Consider the following 23,451-nt stretch of genomic DNA (forward strand, 5'->3'; position numbering starts at 1 on the left):
CCCTAATTCCTAAGGAGCTACATTTTCATCCCGCTCCGCTTGCCCGCAGACCCATGCACGCGGCCGTGGCGAGTTGGTTCTGCAAGCAGGACCTTCTGCTGGTACTTGGCCTGCTGGGCCAGCTACAGGGTTAGCGTCCCGGGGGCTCTGGTCAACATCAAATGCCGTACGTTTGAATGTAAAACATTTCCAGCAGGCGTAGAACTGCATCAGGGCAGCGTATGCGCGTATGTCCCCTGAGAGCTCCGGTTTCTGGGGCTATCCAGCACCGGGAGAAACCAACTGCTCCGTATTCCCTCTGCCATTAAGACCGGGAGGAGGCTGCTCCTGCTAGTGGGGAGCGCTTGGGTTTCTGCAGGGGGGGACAAGCCTCCATCTGAGCCTCGCTTTTGCTTTGCTTTTTTTTTTTTTCCCCAGCGCTGTAGACATCTACTGCTCCTCTCCCCTAGGCTGGAGAAAACAGGAGATGGTGAGGGAGGAGGCGCTACATGGGGAGAACAAGGTTGGCGTGAGAGTTGTAACCACCGGTCTCCCCCGTCGGTGACCCTGGCTGGGGTACGCCAGCCTGCTGCAAGGTACAGTGCCAGTCTTGCTTTAAAAGTAAAATAAAAAAAATAATAGAGAATAAATAAGTCTTAACATTGACATTCAAGAACGTGCCATTGCTGCTGTGTGCATCCTGCTGGGCAGTGCCATTAATTTAGAATTAGAGCGATGCAATGAAAGATGAGGCATTTTCTTGTGCTGGGTTACAGTACAAAGGCAGATCCTGGTATATATGAAATACTCCCGGTGAAATAGCGGGACTTGCAAAATAGCTGCAATCCCAGCTGCCCCCGCTATCTAGTATGGGAGACAAAAAGAGAAATTCAGGTTAAGAAATAGACAGACAACAAGATATCGCTTCTCCTTTACAAACCTCGTCTCTGTGCCTATCCGCCCCGTCCTGCTAACTCCCTTGTCAGGTCTGCTTCACTCTGTGGTGCAATGCTCCCTCCATCAGCTCTGGGGTTGTGTCTGTGTGTCTGCCTGTGTCTGTGTGTCTGCCTGTGTCTGTGTGTCCGTCAGCCCCCAGGCCTGGTGCCCTTCGGCTTGGCTCAGCTGGGAGATAGCACCGAGCAGGCGTCCGGAACAAGGTGTCGGGTCGTGCCCTGCGGCCTGCAGCAAGCGATTGCATTGCTGTGCTCCAATTTCAGTGATAGGAGCAAATCTCGAGAGTCCTCAGCTCTCAGGGTTGGTGAAACCAGCTTGGTAGGAAGCTCCGCTGCAAAGCAAACCAGCTGGACCGTGCTGGGACCAGCAGGGACGTGGGGGCTGGCAGAGGCCCTGACACCAGTGCAGTTTATTTAGTAATAAAATTAAGAAACTCCTCGTTTGACCAGCCTGGGTGAGATCAACAATGCCTTTGCTTCGAAGTGAAACGCATCTGTTTTGGTACATCACAGGAGATAGGAACCAAAGCAACACACATATTCCCTGGCTGCTGGCAGCAGGGTTTGGCCCTCCAGCTTTCCCAACCCCGTCCCGGTAGAGGCAAGTCAGTGAAAAGTTGTTCTGTCCCATCCTTCTAATGAGCGATGGAGCAACCCTGCAAGACCAAAGGCTTTTGTACGTGAGTGAGCTCAGCGTTACTAGCTTTTGGGATATGTATGACTTAAATTAAGGTGCCACGCAGTCTAGGATCCGTTAGTGTTTAAAGGTGAGGAGGCAATAGACAAAGACTAACAAATCCTGTAGTAAAATGAAAATCTTTAGGCTAAAAATACTTGTGCTATATGGACTGGGCCCCATTCTTCAGTCGCTGGGAAGAGTGCGCATGGGTGAGCTGTCTCATGTGGGCAAGGAGCTGAAAGCTGCCGGCGGTGCCTGTGCCAGCACCAGGGCAGGAGCACTCACTGCTTCAGCGACACGGCCCCGACGAGGGACAGGGACTCAGCCCTGAGGCTTTTCTTTCATTCTTAGCCAAAGAAAGGCTCAGCTCTACCTCCCACCAGCTTCTGGTGGCTGCTACAAGGACGTAGTGCTCGTTAGGAGAGCCTGGGCAGCTTTTAATAAGCCAGCTCTAAATTTTGGGGCGAGAGGACAGGAAGACCGTTGCAAACTTGCTTCTTTGCCTGGAGCCATGCTGCTGAACAGATGCTCACGGGGGTGAGAAGCAGGAGCTCACCAAAGCGGGCGGCGTGATTAGGTGCATGCGGCTTTTGGACCCTGCGAGGACGAGAGGGCAAAGCCAGAGCTGCACGTGCGAGCAGGAGGCTGCCGGTGCCCCCAGAGTCCGCTGCATAGCATTCCCTGTCGGCACCATGGCTGGGAGGGAACAAATCAAAATAGAGCTGGTTTAGATTCATAAAATGTAGATTATAAAAGACTGCTGGCTACTACAGGGAAAAAGGGGGAAGAGTGAGAAGTCCTGCTCCTGTGGTGCTGTAGCACGCAGGTAAATAGCTGCATGGGTCAGTGCTGCTTTGTTTATGGAAGTAGGCACATCAGAGCTGGCACAGGCAAAAACCCCAGTACATCATATATGTTATTAAGTCCAGCTCAGCTACTTTTATCTTCCTAAGCCAAAATTCACCCGTACTGCTGCTAGCGCTGACACTACCCCCCAGGCAGGTGTCCCTCGGGCTGCAGCCGCAGCACCAGCCCTTCCCTTCCCAGGGAAGACCAGCTAAGTGCCCCTTGGGCTGCCCAAATTCATTTGGCCTCTCCCAGGAGTTGCTGTTTCCCAGAAGATATCGAGAAACAGCACACCCAAGAGCTGATTCCCGCTGACGTTAAATGGGAACTCTGTGTCTAGCTAGGGATTAGACCCTTCGCTCCGGATACAATATAATTTATGGAGCACCAGCGTGTGTTTGGTAACGTGCTATGCACCAGGGAGCCATTAGCTTGCAAGACACATTATGCGCAAGATCGCAGAGAATTTAACTCTAAAGGATGTGGAAGCATCTGAGTTACTTTGTTATTAAGGTAATTTGGGGAGAATTAAAAAGTCTGGCATCAATTGTCAAATTTCCTTTCATGAATTAATTTAACCCAGAACAAATGTATTTGGAAATTCTCAGCCCGTTCACCCTGCAGGCCATGTGTGAGCTCCGGCGATGCCGCCTCGGCACCCTCCCCTGTACCCCCGGGGTCGGCTCTCGTGGAGGTGCAAAGCTCAGCCCGACCCGTGGCACTGCCACCAGCGGCGCTGGTACTCGCTGTAAGCACTTGATCAGCTGGACACGCTAGAGGAATACGGGGAATATGCTCTAATTTTGAAGTCCCTGCCTTCTGTGTTGCCTGGATACCAATCACCAGGCCTTTGAAGGAGGTTTTATTCTTGTTACGCGGGACTGGAAAAGTACTTGTCCCTCCCACAGACCAGGTTCCTCTCTTTTGCCCTGAATATCCTCTGGCATACTAATGACAAGCCTCGGTACTTACTGCCGCGTTTGAAGTGCTAAGGAAATACGATGTACACAAGTAAAACACACTCTCCTACTATTTAATCACATTTCTGGATGACGTTCAGTGTAGCGTGCCTTTCTGGCTGCTTTCATTAACCTGGCTAACCTTCGCTGCTGCTAGGACAGTGACATAGCGAGAGCTTATTGCTGCTTTTCAGAGTGTGCCACAGTTGTGGGGACACGTTCCTGTACAGCAAACAAATGGACCACGCTGAACCAAGCCCCAAGTCCCTGAGGTAAGTGCATTAGTGTTTCTAACTGCTGGGAATTTGCTGGCTATCGTGCAAAGCGTAGCCTTTTTTTCCTTAAAGTGTTAGTGCCTGAGGTCACATTATTCCCCCAGTGCATCAGCATTCATTTAAAAAAAATTAAACCCTAAAAAAAAAATAGAAAAGGGCTCAGCTGCAAGGAAAAGCTTGGAAATGGTATTGCTGAACACCACGCACAGGAAAGAAACGGCTCTGAAAACCTTGTGACTGTTCAACCACTGTCACCACGTGCCATAGGACTGGCACCGTGGCATCCAGCCCCTCGCTGCCCCAAAGGGTTCCTGCTGCTTCGCTGGCGCGAGGAGCTGTCAGACACTGCGGTGTGAGCTGGCCTCGTCTGTGGGTGAGCCTGGCAAACAGAAACTGGTCATGCCTAACCCCTGGGCCTCCACTGGCAGCACAGCCACTGCATGTCTAGTGGCAGGTTGCAAAAGGGACATCCCTCTCCTGGCTGCCCGGCTCCGGGGACAGCCTCCAGCCAGGCCAGCGCAGAGCAGAGGCTGCGAACTGGGGCCTCCGGTCTCCTCCGAGCAGAACTGGGGGAAGTGGGTGGCAGACCAGGACCACCACAGCCTCAAGGAATGGGACCCCCACGTCCCTTCCCGGCAGTGCACCCCATGCAACGCCCTGGGTTGGGGTCAGGAGCACCAAACACGATTTTCAACTGCGGGGCAGGCTTTCTCCAGTTACACCTAAGAGATATTGATGGGAAAAGACATCATCTTTAAAGTGTACAAACACAAAGCACCCGCCTGCCAAGTCTTTTTGCTGACATAATCCAATTGTTTGGGACTGGGAGTTTCTTTTATCTGAATGACCCAGCTTAGCAGATGCTTTCTCTCCATCTTTCAGATGAATGTGACTTGTCAGGGCCAACGCAAGATGCGGCAGGGCGAGGAGGGCTGCACACTGAGCATCGGGCACGTCACCCAGCTCCTTCTGCGGGGGGCTCATCTGGACTGAGAGCGCCCGTGCTGCCGCCAGAGCTGCCTGAACCCAGAAACTGACCCTCAGATGGGACTGTTAGAAACCTGTAGCCACCCAAAGGCAGATGCTTCTGAGAAATCTCAGCTGCTAACTACCTGCAGGTTAGCCACCAAAACTCCCTGGGAAGTCAGGTGTGTTCCTGTGTCCCCGGCACCTTGCCCTCGCCAGCGCCAGCCGTGCCTGTCCGCAGCAGCTGAGCAGCCACGGAGAACACATGAACTCTCCTGACCTGGCTTCTAGGCCTGATTTTTCAATTTATAAGGAGGTAAACGTGTAAAGAAAATGGCTCAGATCCTAAATAATAAACAAAATATGTAGCAGCAGAAAATACATTTCACAGTTCACTGTTACTGTAATTCTTTTTCTCTCATTCACGCTGGTACCCCACTCTCTGTGTGACTGCGTCTATGGATGGGAATTCCTACTGCGTGTGTTCAAAGCAGCTTTTTAACTTCGTAAACACAGTAATTTAGTTTAATCTTGAAATTACTAGTTCTGAGTAAAACGAACAGCTAACTATACTATAGTAAGATTTTTTTTTCTGAAAAAGGGAATCATTGAAGTAGATAAAACCAGTGGATTAAGTCAAATATACATACATAACCCTTTTAATACTTTACATTTATCTTTATCAAGCAAGACTTGGTCATGGATTATTGGTTTCCTTCAGTGATTCTGTGTGGTAAGGTGATGTTTTAGCAAATCTTATAGCACTTTATTTTGTAAACAGCAGCTACGAAGTGATTAGTGTTCTCTAGGCCTGGCTATAAACTCATCACTGTTTTTCATGTGGATTCGCCTTCAGTATTCCATGTTAGCTGAGATAAAGGTCTTGCTCTCTAACACCTGTGCCGTAGCAGACCAGAGGGTGTCTTGCAACCAGCTCTCTGTGAAGGTACCATCTTCCCCATCACTCAGCCGATACCAGCTCAAGGACGTTACGGAAAGAGGCTGTGCAGTATTTACCTCCTCGGCTGATGGAGGGACGTTCCCAACTGGTGTGTACAGACACAACAGCCTTGAACTCCGATCAAGGACCTCAGCCCGAAACCTGCCTATTCCGAATGAGACAGACTCCTTGTTCCATCTTCAACACAAGCTCAGCGTGCCAAACCCCAGCCCAGTCAGTCAGGAGCTTGTGGGGACCACTGTGCCAAGTGGGCTTGTAGTCCGTACATAACCGGAGTATTTTCAGTGTAAACCTGGTGGCAACTGCAATGTAAAATCATTGGGCCTTGTGCTCGTGACTCGTCTATGATCCCTTTTTAGAACTGCCCTAGAGTCAATGCCCATTAACGGCTTCGTGCCAGCGTGACTGGTTAATGTACTGAGCGAGGTCTTTTCTCAAGCTCTGCTATAAATCTCTTTCAGTGGCGGCCACATAGCAGGGTCAGCTTGTTTTCTAGTGGCTTTGTTTAAGCTCAGGATAGCTAAAAGCCTTACAGAGCTGTGACTTAGCAGGCAAATGCACCAGTCTATCATCAGCAACTGCCACCAGAAAGCCCTTGTAGGATGGCTGGTAGGTCCTAAAAGAGCTTCCCCCGGCCAGACAGCTCCACCTGCACCTCCTGTCCCTGCAGCAAAGCCCTCCCTTTTTGTCTTACGCTGCGTCACCGAGGCAGGAGCCTACGGCCTTGTACAGACTTGCATCCATATTTCATGGGCCCCAGACATCTGGCTAGGAGTGGCGAGTGCTGCCAGCTGAGCCACGCGGGCGTATTTTGTAGGTAATTGCTCTGCCCCTTTCTGTTTCTGCATGGCCACTCTCCCGGGTGCTCAGGTCTCCTATCTCACCTCTTCTACGACACCCTCCTCAAACTCTTTGCCAGGGTGACTGCGGGCACTGGATACCATACCTTTGAAGCTTTTTTCCATTATGTATGTGTTCTGACGTCTATCCATCCCACAAGCACCTGCATAAAAATGATATATAATGGAAAACAAATAAATATTTATGTAAATTGGATTGCTTTGACTACTGAGCAGCACATATTCTTTCCCCTAAATTGTACATCAAAGCCCTCATTTAGGGAGGCTCTTAAGCACATCCTCAGCTGTAAGCATGCACTCAGCTTCAGTGGGGATTCTGTGCACACCTGAAATTAGGGATATGCTTAAGAGCTTCCCTGGAAGGGAGGGCTTTCCCGAAGTAGGGTACTGCTCATTACCAAGAACAGCTATCCATCAGGAGAACAGAAAAAAAAAAAAGATCATCTGCCAATATGTTCATTACTCAAACACTAGGTTGGATTAGTAAAAGAAGCCTAAAACATATCCTTTCAAATCTGAGTCCACAGGTTACGTTACATTACTCTGTGACTAATTTTAGGCTTTGTTTCATTTGTGGCTAGTATGTACTTTAATTCACAGTCTCACATTCTAAGGTGTGTACAATCTTTCTAAATTACATTATATGACTTTGCTTATAAATTTGCACAGTTCAATAACTGGTGTGACAATAGTCCCTAAGTGGCTACAGCACTCTGAAAATGCAGCCACTGAGAGCAGAGAGCTGATAGCGAAGACTTCTGCCTTGTGCAACTCCGTAAGGACTTGCTGCTCCTTACCGAGGCAGAGACAGAAGGTGATAGGAACCTTTTCCATTTTCACTACTGCAAATTATCCTAGATATCAATCAAAAGGAAAATCTAATGTAAACCTTTAAATCTTTTTAACTATAGAGTCTGATATTTCTTATTGACTAGCAAAATCAACACAAATTTCGTTACTAAGATAGAAATGTCTTTGTGGCTTATGGGATTCCCAATCAAGTAACTAAGTTATGCTGGTAAAAGAGCCCTGCAAACAGCGTGTCCCAGAGGTCTCCCAGCTATTTGTCCTTGCACGTCCTCCGGTCTCTACAGAAAAAGCTGTCACCACCACTAGCAGTGCCGTACCAGTCCCTCCTTCACAACAGCCTTGCTTTTTTGCTAAATAAGGAAAATCACTAAATTAGACAATAAATGTGTTATTGGCACATCCAAGACAAACCCCTTTACTTGGATTCTCGGCCCGTCCATCCCTGAGCACAGGAAAAGGGCTGGCGGTACACAACGAGCTCTCTGTGATGGGGCTCTCTCCCTTCCGGCCAAGGGTGACCCCCCCAAACCATTTGGGAACATTCTGCATTGTTTCCCACCACTTGTCCTGAGCCACTTCCCAGACTCACCCCCTGAAAGAAGATGCAGAGGAGGAGGCTGACAGGGCGGTTTGGGCATAGTGGGGAAGCTCTTTCACCTAATGGTATTAGCTGTGTGCTTTTTTTCTCTCCTGTATTCTGCTAGGGCAGAGTCCTGAGTGAAGAGGATGGAGCTGATTCATCCCTTGGCTCACATCCGCAGGGCTGGTGCTCCGCTTCCCAGCTCCGGTGCTCCCGAAGGTCATCCCTGCCATCACACATCTTCCTCCAGCGGCAGGAAAGCCCAAGCAGTGTTTGGGCCGGGGTGCCTCCCTGGTGCCTCCCCAATACGCAGGGTGCCTCCGGCAAGAAGCAGCTCCCACCGCACAGAGCAAGGCTGGGGTATAAGAAGCTGGTGAGCACACAGCTGGGGTTACAGGGTGAAGGGAGCTGTACCCACACAGAGAGCAGCGACAGGGAAGAAAAGGAGACCCGGGCTGACCCATGGGGAGTGCACTGGACACAGTGTTGCTCAACAGCAACACTGGAAGAGCTTCTGGCTCCAGAAGACAGGGGTAAATAACTTTGCTCAGGACCATGATCTAGTCCTCCCCAGTAATTTTAAAATATTGACCAGCCATGTCAGAGTTAGAGCCAAAGCAAGCAGCAAAAAACCCAGGAGTGATCCTGTAGGACAGATCCTGCTGGGGATTAATGAGATGGTTAGAATAAGGACCATGAAGAATGAGTGACCTATCGAACAAGAGGTTACCCTGGGAATGGTTAGCTGTGCTCACTGCACGGTCCATCTTGTACAAGAATGTTGCATCTGTTCTGAGCATCCTCATCAGATCTGTGAAGACCTGAACGAAGGCTGGAGCCTTGGGGCTGCTGCGAGGGTGCAGCAATATCAACCGCCACTTTTGGTGGCTCGCAGGGGAAGGACTCCACCTTCTGAGCATATTTCGTTAGCTCAGCTCCATGTGAGCTCCTGCCAGTCCTATTGGAAATGTCAGGCACGTCTGGAAGGGCTTCTGCAGCAGAGAGATCACTGTGCCTGCTCTGAGTAAGCCCAAACTTGCTGTGAGACTCTCCAGGAGGGCGGCTGCTGTGTTAATACAGGGTTTGTCTGAGTGAACCTGACATCTCGTTCTGAGTCGGGTAACAGGCAGTCCTTGCCCACACTGAGCTGCAAAATAGCACATTGCCACGCTTGAGCTCAAGTCTCACTCCTGCGCAGCTGTAGAAAACTGAGAATCCTTCTTATGGGAGGATGGCTAAGAAAAGGTGGGATACACCTGCTAGGAAAGGTACCGGTAGGGTTGGTGCTGCCTTGGGAGGGCTACACGACCCCTCAAAGCCCTTCCCAACCTATTCCCTGTAATTCTGCCTTTACTCTTCTTTTACATCTGTTACAATTCTCTGGGGTTTATGACCCATTTTTGTGTATTCATTGCATTCCGCAGGAGGTGAAATGAATGATGGATGCATCATTTTTTAAACTGCAGAAGTAGTTAATGTGGAAGAGCCCTAAAGAGGCCAGGAATGTGGCACTTCAGGAAAGTCTAGTTTTCAGTTTGAAACTAAATTGTCTGCTGGGGTGAAATCAGAGTCTCGGCTGGAAATATTTTTCCATGACTCTTGGCTTTGAGAAAAATGCAGTCAGCTCTGAATCAAACTTTGTGGCTTTGGTCCTCCGGAAGAAATGCAGCTTTGAGTCATTCAAGATGTGCTGCAAATCACACTTTAGTCTCTGCATTGAGGACTGCTGTTAAAAAAGCATTACAGATATAAACCATTTTTGCTTGCAGCCCGCTGTGCCCAGCACTTAACAACCTTTTCTGAACTCAGTAGGTGGTTTAGGACTTTTGACTTGCTTGGAATAGGAGCTGGAAGCTGGACTCTGCAATTGCTTAATGCAGACTGGACTAGAGCAAGAGAGATAAGTCACAGGGCAAACAATTCCGGTTCTGCAAGAAGAGACGGAGAATAGAAAATGCAAAGACAAGCCATTCCTTGAAACTAGTAGGACTAGGCTGCATTGAACAGGGAGCGACACACAGCGAAGGTGACAAAGCCGCCTCTTCTTGGCACCACAGAGTCCCCAAACTCTGATCTCAAGCACACATCTGTGAGAATTACTTGTGCAAATGTGCTCATCACTAGGCTCCAGCTCCATGTAACAGATATGGTCATCTCTCTGACCAAGCCTGATATTTGAAGCTCACAAGCAAATGTGCCAGCAGTAAAAACACAGGCTTTGTTCTGCTCCTTGCATTGCCCAGTTGGGAAGAATACAAACCTGTCAACCGAAGTCCTACAAAACTGAGGCAAAATTCCGGCTGTCTGATAAGATCCGCTGCATATCTAAGTACAGTGGATATACATATGTATTCTTATATATATATAGTATATATGCATAGACATACATACATAAGATTTGTGTTTTTCTACACAATTTCTTCCTGTTAGGCTCAAAGAGAGCCCCACTGATATCAGAGGGAACATACACATTGATGTCGATAGGAGTTACGTTGGGCCCTCAATTAAGACTAAATAGTTTTTCTTAGCCTCATGTGTAGCAGACAGCCTCTGGCCACCTGCCCCGCGCTCTTCCCTGGAAGCTGGTGCTGGGTCAGCGGATTCGCCCTCCCGCTTCCTTGCCACGTTTGCTCGCGCTCTTGATCTGTGCTGCTGTGGCAGTGGGTAGGACATGCATCTGAAATAAGGACCGTGGTGGACTTTGAAATGGGCTGTTCCTTTGGCCCTGAGTTCCCTTAGTATGAAGAGCCCTTCCTATGCTCCCTCAGTGAACATCTTTCTTCTTTCCCTTTCCACGTAAAATGGCTGAGGAATGACTCCTGGCTCAGCCAAGGCCAATGATCAAACTGTGAGCAATCACAAGGTGTTTTCCTTGCAGCCTGCAAGAGTGAGGAGAGCAAAGAGGGGTTAATTAAAGCACTCGTGTGCCCTTTACCTGTGTGATCACCTTTATAAGCTATGCAAGCAAATGGAAATTCCATGGCATTTCCAGAAAGCATTCTGTTGAGCCTCACAGATATCGAGATACATTGCTTGGAAGCGAGGAGCTGTGGTGCCAAGCACACAGAAAAGGGCATGATACCACCAACCGGCTGAGCAGTAGTGCTCTGCTTCTGCTCAAAACAGTCTCCTGGCTTCTCCTGAGCTGTCAGCCGCTGTTCCCGAGTAAGGCAGCACCTTCTCCATGGGAGCAGCTGCTTCTCCTGCTCTCCCTGAGCTGTGAGATCAAAGGGGAGTCTGAGGAGTCTAAGCCTGAGTCTCGTATGGTATCGAGAAGCAAGGGTTTCCCCATCAGAAGGGTCCCTGAATCCTTACATCCAGGCTGAGCACAGCCATGACCCTGAAAAGTGATGGTATGCTGCAGTTCAAAATACAAAAGGTGTCAGCCTGGGACAGGTCTGGACAGCATCCAACTTTGAGCACAGTATTTGGTCAGAAATGCATTTCATAGGTAAAAAAAAAAAAAAAAAAAAAGACTTAAGGAAACTCCTTATGATTGCAGGTTTTAGAAGATGAGTGTCCAAGTTAATTTTCACATGGATATTCTTACGCTTTCCTTTCCCCCAGCTATAATTCATATTTATGACACTCGCAATTTCTAACAAGCCTACAGATGTTTTTTGTGAGCCTTATGCTCTTTCTCATCTGGTTGGTCCAAAGAGTCTGTCCTTTGGGACCACTGCCTCAGTCGGAGGAGTTGCTGGCTGAAGAACCAGGGAGGTGACCAGAAGAGTTGAGGGTTTTCCATCCATTCCGAATAGCTCCTCAGTTTCCTTTAAGTGCTCTTCCCTGCCTCTAGCTCACTTACACATCTGCTCTCTATAATATTTCACGGCGTCACAACAGAGGAGTTGCCCACTGCTATTTTAACTATTTTTAACTGAATCCAGCCATGCACAAGGCTTGACTGCGACTCCAACACCGGAGCTGGAGCATCTGTGTCATAAAAACTAAGGCTAAGAGTGGGATGAGGAGGTGGTACCTCTCTTTAACTCTTCGGTGCTTCCACGCATGACGCAAAGGTCAAGATCCCCTAAGTGACCTTATTAGGCTTCACTTAGAGTTTATGTTTACAATTCAGAATTGACATTTTTAGCTTTCTTCTGAGATTTGCACATGTAAGTGGAATCTGCAGCTTTTATTGCACCAAAGTAAGACCATGAAATGACAATTTTTTACAGTTTCATGTAAAAATGGCCTTGATCTGAGCAAGAATTCAACATTATGAAAGTTAGCATAAGCAAGCATTAATTTTGGTACCAAAAGGGAAGGAAAAAAAATCTCATTTTTATCAATTAGTGTGAAAACGACATTTTGAAAGAAACAAAGGAAAAAAAAAGGAAAAAAGTATCTGGGATGCAAAAAGCCATGGAAAAAGTTGTGGCTGTTTTGCTGGAGACCACTTAGCTGAAGTATTTATCACTTCTACATCATTCTTACTGCAAAGGCATTTAGCATCACTTCTGCTAGTAAAATAAAATGCATGAATGCGGGACAAATGTGGCACGCAGGGAGTTCAGGACACCGCAAGATAAAAACAAATGAAGCTAGTGAGCAAAACAGTAAAATGGTCAAAGGAAAATTAACTTGATTTGAGGAGCACTTGGAAATCCTCACCACCCCCAACTCTCCATGTTCCATACAGATAAGCACAGCAGTGGTTCTGCAGCTTATTATACAGAAGAAAACGTTAATGGTTGATAATGATGGAAAAGGTTTTGCATTGAAGCTCGACAGTTTTGTGATTTTCCTGATGCGGGGAAGACTTGATCTTTGGAGCAAGGCATGGTGTGTGACCAAAAGAGCAGTGACAAGATGTGATGCCTGGTGGTCCCTCCTGTTAATTCCTTTGCCATGTGAGCTGTGAGATAGTTGACCTTAAAAATCCTACAATACCACTTAATACTGCACTTTCCCTCATACCGCATATTTTCAGTAAGATATTGGTAAACCCAGTAAAGGAAAGGGCAAATGCTTTCTGCCACTGACAAGCTAAACTCCAAGTGCTCAGATAGGAAAACAAATAGCATCCAAAGCACTAAATCTGGATAGGTTTTGAGATAAGAGCTGCTGAAAGCCCTGTTAAAACTGAAGCCAGGGAGAATAAACTCAGCTAGCGCAATTAAACGTCACTCTTGGCTTGTTTGCACTGGCTGGCAGCTCAAAATTGCCTGAAAAATGGCCACTGTATGATTAACTGGGAGATAACAGGGTGTATCGCACGCTCCAGCTCCCGCCGGAGGCTCCACAGTTTTATCAAGATGCCAGTATTTAGCGCTAAACTTTATTAAGCATGAAAGAAAAAAATAAATAAATATCCAAAGTTTGAATTTTTAGTGTTCTAAGTTAGTCCCTAAAAAACATTTCTAGAGTAGGTGATAGAGATTCAACCGAGCAACCTAGGAAGGGAGACTAGAATGAATATTGACTCTGCTTTCCCAGTCTGTTGCTTGTGGTAAAGGAAACAGTTTTCAATTCTCCATCTTTCACTACTGGCAATTCTGATTGTGAAATAAAGACAACACCGATATTCTTCACTATTGTTAATGCCTTTATGAAAGGCTGATTTGGATTTGGAATTGCTCTGAAGTCTACTACAGTGATTAAATTGTTTAAAAATTACTGACCTAGTTCATTCAGATAGCTGTAGGGTCTCCAGTCTGCAGTGTCTCTGTCAAGGATTTTGTTACTGAGCTGTTCAAAAAGTATGATAATGGGTTAATGCTGAAATAAACAGACAGTTCCCACCCAAGACTTCAGCCCAATGATGTCACGAATAAAAATGGGAGATGACGATTACCTTGGCCTCGCCATTTCAGTTCTTTATCTGTATGAATTTGACACTTGTTCACTAGCATTAGGGAAAATCACAAAGGAAAGTCACTTCACCAAGCAATGAACGCAAGCATGCTGGAAAATGCGGGATTTCCTTTGGTAACCAGTAATGACGACTCGAATGCCTGTGTGCATGGAGTGACATGCCGGCAGTTTCAAAATAACTAATGGAGATGGATGGATCAAAACCACCTACATAAGCATGCAGATAGGAGCTGTTTGGAACAAAGGGGCTTTGCTAATACATCTGTGTATTTAGTTAAAAGAGAGGTAATGGCTACAAGATTTCTCTCAATTCAAGGAAAATAACATTGGCAATAAGGAAGCATGAAGGCCCGTGCGGATCTGCCAGCAAAAGCGGAAAGGAGTCCAGGGCTGCCGTCCAGATGCTACTGTTGGAAAAACATCTCTTGCAGCGCGGCAGCTGGGACCCTCCGTGCGCCCGGGGCGCAGCCGGCTCCCGCGACAGCGCGGCTGGAGAGGGCCGGCCCGGCACAGCCTGCGCCGCCGGGGTGGTACCATCTGGAAGAGGCTGCTATTGTCTTAAGCACATGTGTCAATATGCTCTTGATTTGTCTGCCGTTTGTAGAAGCCTCACTTGAGCTCGGTAATGCCTAAGGACAACACCAAGAGGCAAGCAGAGCGTCTGCCTGAGGGATGGGGATTTTGGGGACCTGGAGTGAGCTCGCTGGAGCGTCTCTTATGGCAGTCAGCGAAAGAAGAGGGGCGGCCGTTTTGGGGGTGCACAGCTCCACTAGACTGGAGCACCAGAGCAGAAGTGGCTCTACAAAGCATATGGTGATCAGGTGAGTCCCAGCAAGGAGGGTCTGTGAATCACAGTACTTGCTAAAGCTGCTGACTTTTCCACCTCGACATTTTTCCCTTGAAAGCCACACCTGCTGAAAGTACAGCTGGTCCTGAGGAAGCATCAGTTCAAGAGCAAATCCCAACCCTGTTTCTGAAAAATTAAAGTTATGAAGCCATCGTTGCTGGCCCCACTGATGTGTTGAAGTCTATTGGGATATAAAATCCCAGCTGAGTCTGCTTCAAGGAGCACGCCACGACCTGCAAGGAATAACCATGGCGTGGGAGGTGGGGAAACACAGCAGGAAGGAGAAAGGCTGGACCAAGGAAGGGGAGGAGATGGGGCTGGAATGCCATTGCAGCTCCTCTGCCCCTTGGTTTGGGTAGTGACCACACTGGGGAGGGCTTAGGGTCAGGACATCTCCTCCAGCGAATGTTGCTCTATAAATAGGGCAACGGGGGCCAGCAGGATCCTCCCAGCCAGCCGTTCTGTGAGCTCCCCCAAAGCTGGGTCACTGAGGATAAAGCTGCAGAGCTCTGCAGCCTCTCCCTTATCTCTAGGGAAAGCACCTGCAAATACTGCTTTCTACCAGGAGCACCACATGTAGGACAACTACACTATATATTACAAACTGCACATTGACATTTAGAAGGTTTTATCTGATCGCAGAAACTGGGTTTCATTTGGGTGAAGATTTGTAACAACCAGAGGCAAAGCTTTGCCCTCATTGACTGAATTCTGCTGATTGAATTCCATTGATTCAGGATGCAGAAAGTGGTCTGACGTGGTTTTACACCAAATGTGATCTGCCCTGGCTTAAACAGACACAGGAGAAACCATGGTGTGAGCACCGCACAGAGACACAGGAGACACCACGGATAGAAAAGGCTGAGCACGCACACGCATGTCAGCGCGCACACACACGCACACAGAAAATGTTGGGTCTTTCTACAAGCAACTACACAGTATTTTTAGAGTTATTCAGCTGAAGATTTTATGCAACTAGGTTTCAGCATTTGCAAAGCATGTAATTGTGCTCCAAATGGGCTGACCTCCAGCCTGGAAGGAAGATTCAGGTGTGTGTGTATATATATATATAAATATATATATATGCATGTAAGTATACACACACGCACGCAGGCACGCACACAAAGATAGATTAATGCCAGCACACTGGCTTTGAAAGGAGCCCATTTCAAATCCATCTGAAAGCCAGGCTCTGGTTGAAAGAGCTCCTGCTGCTGAGCCACCAGCACTGACCTTGAAAGAGGCATTAATTCAGGGCGGTTCTGTGCCCTGCGCTGTGCGGGAAGTGGAGCCAGATGATCACAACGGTCCCTTGTGGCCCCACAGTCCATGAATCTCACATCAGACAGCACCAGCAGTGCAGTGATAGCTGTATCTAATGCCTTGTCCTGTTCCTTCTCATTTTCTGTCTCTATATATTCCCGCTAAGGTACCATGTGTCATCAGCTCATTAGGCACCTTTGCACCAGCCACTCTCCTCAAGGACATGCCCAGAGCAGAGAGAAAGTTGATAAAGCCGGTTGCCTGCAATATTTCTAGAGCAATCATTGCCCGAGAGCAGCGGCTGTGACTGCACATTCTTGCTTCTGGCACGGGCTGTGCATCTGGCATCTCCCAGTTGACAACGCCGGAGTCATTTCTTTATCATTCAGCAGCTCCTTGTACTCCCCCAAAACTGGGAACATAAACACTGAGAGCAGATACATGGTATGGACGGATGGGGCAGTCAGAGCAAATAAGCAACGGTAAGGTGATGAAAAGCAGATTGGTTTGTAATGTGGTCACAGAGGAAGGAAGGTGACATTCCTGGCCCTATGCTCGGCCCGTGTAAATCAGCGCAGCCCCACTAACGGCACTGTCAGCTTTCATCAGCGGAGCCCACGGCTTTTTTCTTCGTTTCAAAACTTGCAGCTATAACACGAATGCTGATTTTCAATCCAGCTGCACCACTTAGATCACATTTATTAAAGTCTTTGAGTTTCTATTAAAAGCTGCATTTTTGCAGGATTTATAAATCAGCTCACAAACCTAAAATTTGGCATGAAGAGCTATGGGCTAGAATTGATTTTTTTTTAATGAAATGATTTGGGGACATTTCTAAGTTTTTCAGAATGCAGTAATTATGAAGAAATGTGATTATAGCTGTCTCTTTGTGCTACTATCATTTCTTAACATGCTATAATTTGTTAACTTTTTTTTTTTAAAAGATAGACGATACTTCAATTTTCAGTGTGAAGCAAAATTGCTTTTCTGGAGGAAAAAATATTTCATAGTAAATTTATCCACTAAAAATCCTAGCTTGTAATTTTAGCAATTTGGTTAAAACTACCTCATAACTGGCAACTTTTCCTTTAAGATCAATGAGCTACTAGCATGAGTAAAGCAAAGTCATTGTCTGCCCATCTGAAATAGCTGGATAGATCATAGTGGCAAGTTGATCACCAACATGCCATTTGTCAATGCTCAGGTTTTCTAAGAAGTCCGTGGTGATTAGGCAAATAAGCGCTGGCAGGAACTCCATCATACCTTTATCCTCCAAGATAGCAATTGGTAAGAGTTTTGCCATTAACTTCCCTGACTATTGACTTCAGGTTTCCATGGTCCAAGCCTGTGTTTCTCAGTTTCAGATGGCCATCCTGAACACTCTGCAGCGATTCTGTGTTTGCAGCCTTCCTTTTTCTTGGGCAAGTTTTAGTCAAAGATACTTTAATGATGCTTTCTGTACTTGAATGACTTTTTATTAGCTGGGTGGCATCCAGTCAGACAGTTTCCAGTGACCTCTGTTTTGTAGTTTCTAATTTTATGTGAAGCCTTTGGTAGAATTTAGAACTTCCTTTAATAGATGTGAATCTGCTGGCTTTAAAAATTCAGGACATCTAATAGCAATTGATTTTTACGGTGTCTGTAGAAACCAGCAACACCTGGGCTCTAGCTGGGATGCTGTTCTCCTTTGGTAAGGAGTGAGGGTGGAATTAAGAACTCTGCAAAAGTGCAAGGTGAGAATCCATTTGCTCGTGACATACCACTGTGGCAGCCTCATGCTTTACACAGGGTATTTTTCACACACTTTTGCAGCCTTTTGTAAAAGGGAGATATATTCCTACATTCCTGCACAATTCAAAGACTCAAATATACAGCTGGCATTGAAGCACTGAGAGTGCTGCTGTGAATGGTCCCACCAAATGTCCTCTGAGCAAAATAGGTCTTCAGTGTTTGAAATCTCGTCTCTAACTCAAGCAATAAGGGCCCTGATGTGAAGACACAGGTATGGAGGTAAGTGTGTATCTATCTCTATTTATCTGCTTCGGAAAATTTTGGTGCAGTAATTCTGTGGCACAATTTCACTTGAGTTCATGTACGGTACTCCTTGGTAACTTGCAGCATCGTTATTATTTGCTGCTGCACATGTCATAAGAACAAAGGCCATACCTACTTGTAGGAGCTAATAGGCAAAGGTCAAATTTCAGCTTTGCTTAAGCTAATAGTAAAATATCTATTGACTTCAGCGGGGTCAGCATTTCAGCCGAGCTGACTTTGCAAGTTCACTCACATGGGAAGAGCATTCACTTGTAGCAAGGTGCTGGTAGTTAAGAACTTGCGCTGAGATGCAGGAGCCTCTGCCTCCTCCTTAACCCCAGCGATGCAGAGCCATTCTCCTGGCCCTTGCTCAGAGACACAGCTCAGCCCTACCAAGTCCTGCTGGCAGCCGGAGCAGGCTTTAGGGACACAGGACTGGAAGGGCTTCGATCACTGAGTCCCTGAGTCCAGCCACCTTTTACTGCAAACACCCAGGCACATAATCACTTAGATAGCTGATCAAGCTCCATTTTAACAGTAATCAGATTTCTTTGTCCCATTAGTCTCACTGGGAACCTATTCCAAAATCTCACTGATCTGATGTTGGAAATCTAATTTCCAGCTTCGATGCATTCATGGCCAGTTCATCCTCATTTGTTCTTGTGCCAGCTCTGTCATCTAACTTAAATAGCTCTTCTCCCTCCTAGTGTTTACCTCGTTGTATTTATAGATGGCAATCATACTCCCTCTCAGCATTCATTTTGCTAGATAAAAGAAGCCAAGGCTTTTTTTAGTCTCTTCTCGTATGCTCCCCCTTATCCTCCCACTTGCTTTTGCCTGCACGTGTTCCAGTCCGAGCGCTCCACTAGCACAACTAACCAGTCCTGTATACACCAGGAGGATTTTAATGCCTCCACTCGGACTTGTCTCTCAGCAACTTCAAAGTTTTTTTCCTTTGGGACATGCGTGGGGTCCTAAGCAGTGGCCAAATGTCACAGAATCACTATGGTTGGAAAAGACCTGTAAGACCATCACGTCCAACCACCACCCCAACCCCCCCATGCCCACTAAACCATGTCCCGCAGTGCCACGGCCACACGTTCCTTGAACCCCTCCAGGGATGGTGACTCCACCACCTCCCTGGGCAGCCTCTGCCAGTGCTTCACCGCTCTCTTGGTAAAGACATTTTTCCTAATATCCAGCCTGAACCTCCCCTGGTGCAACTTGAGGCCATTCCCTCTTGTCCTGTCACTTGTCACTTGGGAGAAGAGACCAACACCCACCTCCCCACAACCCCCTTTCAGGCAGTTGTAGAGAGCGATGAGGTCTCCTCTGACCCTCCTCTTCTCCAGACTGAACACCCCCAGCTCCCTCAGCCGCTCCTCATCAGACTTGTGCTCCAGACCCCTCACCAGCTCCGTCGCCCTTCTCTGGACACGCTCCAGCACCTCAATGTCCTTCTTGTAGTGAGGGGCCCAAACCTGAACACAGCATTCGAGGTGCGGCCTCACCAGCGCTGAGTACAGGGGCACGATCCCCTCCCTGCTCCCGCTGCCCACACCATTTCTGATACAGGCCAGGATGCCGTTGGCCTTCTTGGCCACCTGGGCACACTGCTGGCTCATATCCAGCCGCTGTTGACCAACACCCCCAGGTCCTTTTCTGCCAGGCAGAGGGGAAATGAGGAGGTGAGATACCTTCCCCCGGTCCTAGAAGTGATGCGGGAAGACTTGGCACCGATCCCTTCCTGGGAAGACAGACTTGTCTCATAAACCGCGGTCCTCAGTGCGGTGCTGGACTGTTTAGCTTCTGCTATCAACCATCCCCACGTACCTCGCTTGCCTAGTGAAATACCCACCGTGTGCGCTGATAACAGCAGCAGGGTCAGCAAACGCAGCCAACAGCGCAGGACAGCCGTGCTCGGTGCCCTGCAGCCAGGCTGACCCTTGCTGAGCCGGCACAGGGCTGGGAGAGGAAAGCAGAGACAGCAGGAAGGAAAATAGAAAGAATACATGTATGGCTGGGTGAGAAAAGGGAATAGGAAAACGGATATGGGAGGAAACAGGAAAGATAATAGAATGGAGAGAACACCAAGGGAATAGGAGAGAAAAGGCAAAATAAGACACAGAGAGAGAGAAGAGGACAAGCACACGAGAGAGAAAGCCTTCTCAAACTGGAGCAGGGCTGCATCTCCCCGTTGCCCTGTCTTTGTACCTTTGCCCAAGCTGCCGCTCTGAAAGAAGGGATAGAGGAATGGCTCCAGTCCATCGCCTCAAGGCATGATCTCCTCTGAGCACAGGATAATACATCCAGGGCTCTGGCTCAGCAGTTCAGAGATTCCTCTGCCATTTTTTTTTTTTTCCATTTTGCATCTGCGCCGGTACCTTTGTGACCCCAGCTGGCACTATAAAGAAATGAATCCTCCAAGTACAACTTGTGCACATTTCCCTGCAGAAAGTGGGAATGGCACCAGACAAACTGATTTGGAAATGAAACTCGTTAAGGCAGCCATTAGGGGCTTTATATGCTCTTTTGTCTTACTTGGCTGGAGAACCGCTTAGAAGCAGTGTATTTTTGGCCATCCTCAGCTATTCAGTACCGCAAAGCATTCTCATGAATAAGTAAGATGGTGGGAGATCTAAAGGAAATATCAGGCCATATATTTTGATAAATGCCCTGAAAATACCTGTTCCATTGTTTTTTCTTTCTGGAATATCAGGACAACCTGCTGACCGACTACTGATAGCCGGTACTACAGCAAGGCAAACAGCTTCCAGGCTAGTCCAAATCCATCACTTGGTTTTTAAATGGTTTTGGCAGCTTAATGTTTGAAGTAGCTCTGTGACAAGATGGCACTGCAGGCTGGGAAATCAAGATAGGTGCTTGCTTTGACCTTTTCTGGATTCATTTAAATTACTGCAATAGGATTAGTGGTCCAGACCCACACTCATCCTAAATTTGACATTATGAGCGTTTGCAATTTCAATTTGGGGAGCAAAAATGCATGATGCAAGGGGACCATCTACATCGGAAAACATATTTACACATCTGTCTAAACTTTTCTCTGAGAAATCTCTGGAGCCAGCCTTTTTATTACATTTTAATGAGATTTTCTTTTAATAACCAAGAAATGACTTACAGGAGCATATGTAGAAATATTTTTGCATACCCTGTCTCATAGAATAGTGTCAGTTTTGCATTAATCTTGTTCTCGTGGCTTTCTAGTTGGCAGAGCTACATTTGGATTAAGGTGACACAGCCTGCAAGTACCACCATTTTTAAAGCTGACAGCCCTGATGAAATCAATTGCATTTCCTTTTTCCTCTGCTCCCTACCCTTTGCCCTGCCTTGACTTATGAAGGCTCTAGAGGAAGAGCTGTCTTACCATTTACCATATCTAAATGTATTGCTAAAGTGGTGAATTGAGTAATGGTGTAGTCCGTGAATGGTCCTAGGGAATCAACAGCGACAGGTGATAAGTAAGGTACTCCAGGATGTTCGAGCAGTACAGTCGGAATAGCTCTGCTGGAGAGCCCTAAGCAACAGCAGAGCTCTCAGAGTGCCCCTGGACGAGAACTGTGCTCAGAAGCACCCTAGATACCTTCTTGCATCTATCCGCTTGTCTGTGTCAGCAGGAAATTTGTGTGTCTACTGATCTGGGAAACAATGATATAGCCAAGTTAGATTATTGACTTAATGCTTCATTGATTTACTTTTGTTATATTAATGGAAAATGACAATTATCCAGTTATTTATCTTTTCTGAGAAGCGAACATACCTTATAGTTGCTTAGACACCAAGCCTTGTTGACCCAGACAGGCATGTGCTGAAACTCCAGTTACCATACACAGAGATGAAGATACGCACAGGGGCGGGCAGACCCTTTTGTGTCTGTTAGAGCTACGGTGTCAGGAGCTGCTACACTGGATTTTTAAATAATGCTGGCAGACAACAGGATCCAACAGGCATTGCTTTGGTTGATTTCCTTGAACTGATAAGAACATCGCTACAGTGGGGTGGGATAATATCTACCTTACTGGAGCTGTTTCCATCCAGATTACTGGTAAAGAAGCGTGAAGTCACACCACATGAGAGAGTGTGGTAGCTTGGATTGGAAAAACAATGTACACTGCCGCTACCTTGAGATATATCTGGGAAGAAAACAAGTCATCACAAAATACTTTGGAAGCCATAACGATTCTTAAGAAACTGAAAACATGCTAGAGATGATCCAGATTAGAAAACTTTGTTAACCGTGTGTTACAAAACATCTGCAGATGCAATCTATCCTGCATTATCATGGTGCGAAGCTCTTGACTATTAGCATTAAATATAATATAAAAAAGCAAAATATTTAATTAATACAGTGTTATCTTTTTGAAGATCTTAAAAAAGCAATTCCTGACAGTCCAGCTGCTTTGCAGGTGAGGGAAGAAATGCAAAACTCGGGAAACGCATGGTCTGCGACACAGTTTCTTCCTTAGTTTAAACACATGGAAGAGCTACTGATGAGAATAACCCTTGTTGTTATGAAACAATTAATTAAAACTTTTTGGTTACAAAAAAGGCAGTTAGTGTTAGAAATCAAGGTGCTATAACCATACCAAGGAGTCCAAAACATTTTACATAGCTTTTTGTGCAAAGGCTTAGGAAAAAAAGAAAGCTGCAGCACTGAAAGGCAAACTTGGGCAGTTACATTGTTATGCTTAGAGACATTTTATCTATTTCCTCACTTTAACTTAGGAACATGTTTACCAAACAAAATAATTTACCAAGAAAGGCATCATATTTATACTGGCAGTTCTAATGAAAACATCAATCCCAGTCCGATTCCAGCTTAATAACAAATTGGTAAATATTTCAAAGTACCATCAGAAGAAAGGATGAAAAATTTAAACTGAAACAGCAACATTTAAACAGCCAAGCCCTGTAAGATGTAAATGAATGGGTTTTAATAAACCATGGGCTTAAACTGTAGGCAGAAAGGTCAGTTATAGGAAACACCTTCACATGGGAAGGGTAATGAAGTGCTGGGGTGGCTGCTTGTCCCCGTCACCGGAGACCTTTAACGAAGGTTGGCAGCAGATGGGTGAGGAAGGGCATGGACCTGGCTGGCACTGGCTGCCGGAGGGGGTACCCAGTCACCATCAGCTGCCTCTCCTTGCCCTCTGCGTCTGCATTCCTGGGAACATGCACTTTGCTTTGCTGACATCTTGTGGAGATCTAGATTTAGCTTAATTTACTGCAAAATATCCTGTTTCAAATAAATGGGTTTATCTGCAGGGCGTCTGTTACATAAGCGCTGTGGCACGCAGCTGAGAGAGGAAACTGCACACGCACATGCATATCTGACCGAGCGTTTATTTTCTGCTGAAACACGCACAGCAGTTTTTGAGGTCAGCTCTATTTTGTAGCAAGTGCAGAGCTTTTTAGTTCTAGCTATTTTGCTAACAAAGTATCTCAGATCAGGATGTGATTCCAGGACTGAAGTCGTTGTATTTAACTTCTTCCAGCTAGCCACTGCCCAGCCCCGCAGCCAGGCTGCCGGGACTTTGCCATCTCCCCTAACTATAACTCTGTGATATTTGCGATAGAATTAATGAGAAACAGATACCTCTG

At 46.8% G+C, this 23,451-nt stretch overlaps 1 protein-coding gene across 2 annotated transcripts in view; it reads right to left on the reverse strand.

The window, feature by feature from the left end:
- MEGF11 (multiple EGF like domains 11) overlaps nt 1–23,451 on the reverse strand; it is a 207,028-nt gene that overhangs the window by 1,229 nt on the left and 182,348 nt on the right. The window contains exons 18-20 of one of the 2 annotated variants that reach the window (XM_059823857.1): nt 21,865–21,983; nt 13,496–13,562; nt 6,565–6,621 (exon numbers count right to left, since the gene is read on the reverse strand). In XM_059823857.1, coding sequence (XP_059679840.1) covers nt 6,565–6,621; nt 13,496–13,562; nt 21,865–21,983 — 243 coding nt within the window. The remainder of the gene's footprint in view (nt 1–6,564; nt 6,622–13,495; nt 13,563–21,864; nt 21,984–23,451) is intronic. The other variant, XM_059823858.1, reaches the window with a different exon arrangement.

This window comes from Gavia stellata, chromosome 13, assembly GCF_030936135.1.
Source record: "Gavia stellata isolate bGavSte3 chromosome 13, bGavSte3.hap2, whole genome shotgun sequence".
Taxonomy (NCBI): Eukaryota; Metazoa; Chordata; class Aves; order Gaviiformes; family Gaviidae; genus Gavia; species Gavia stellata.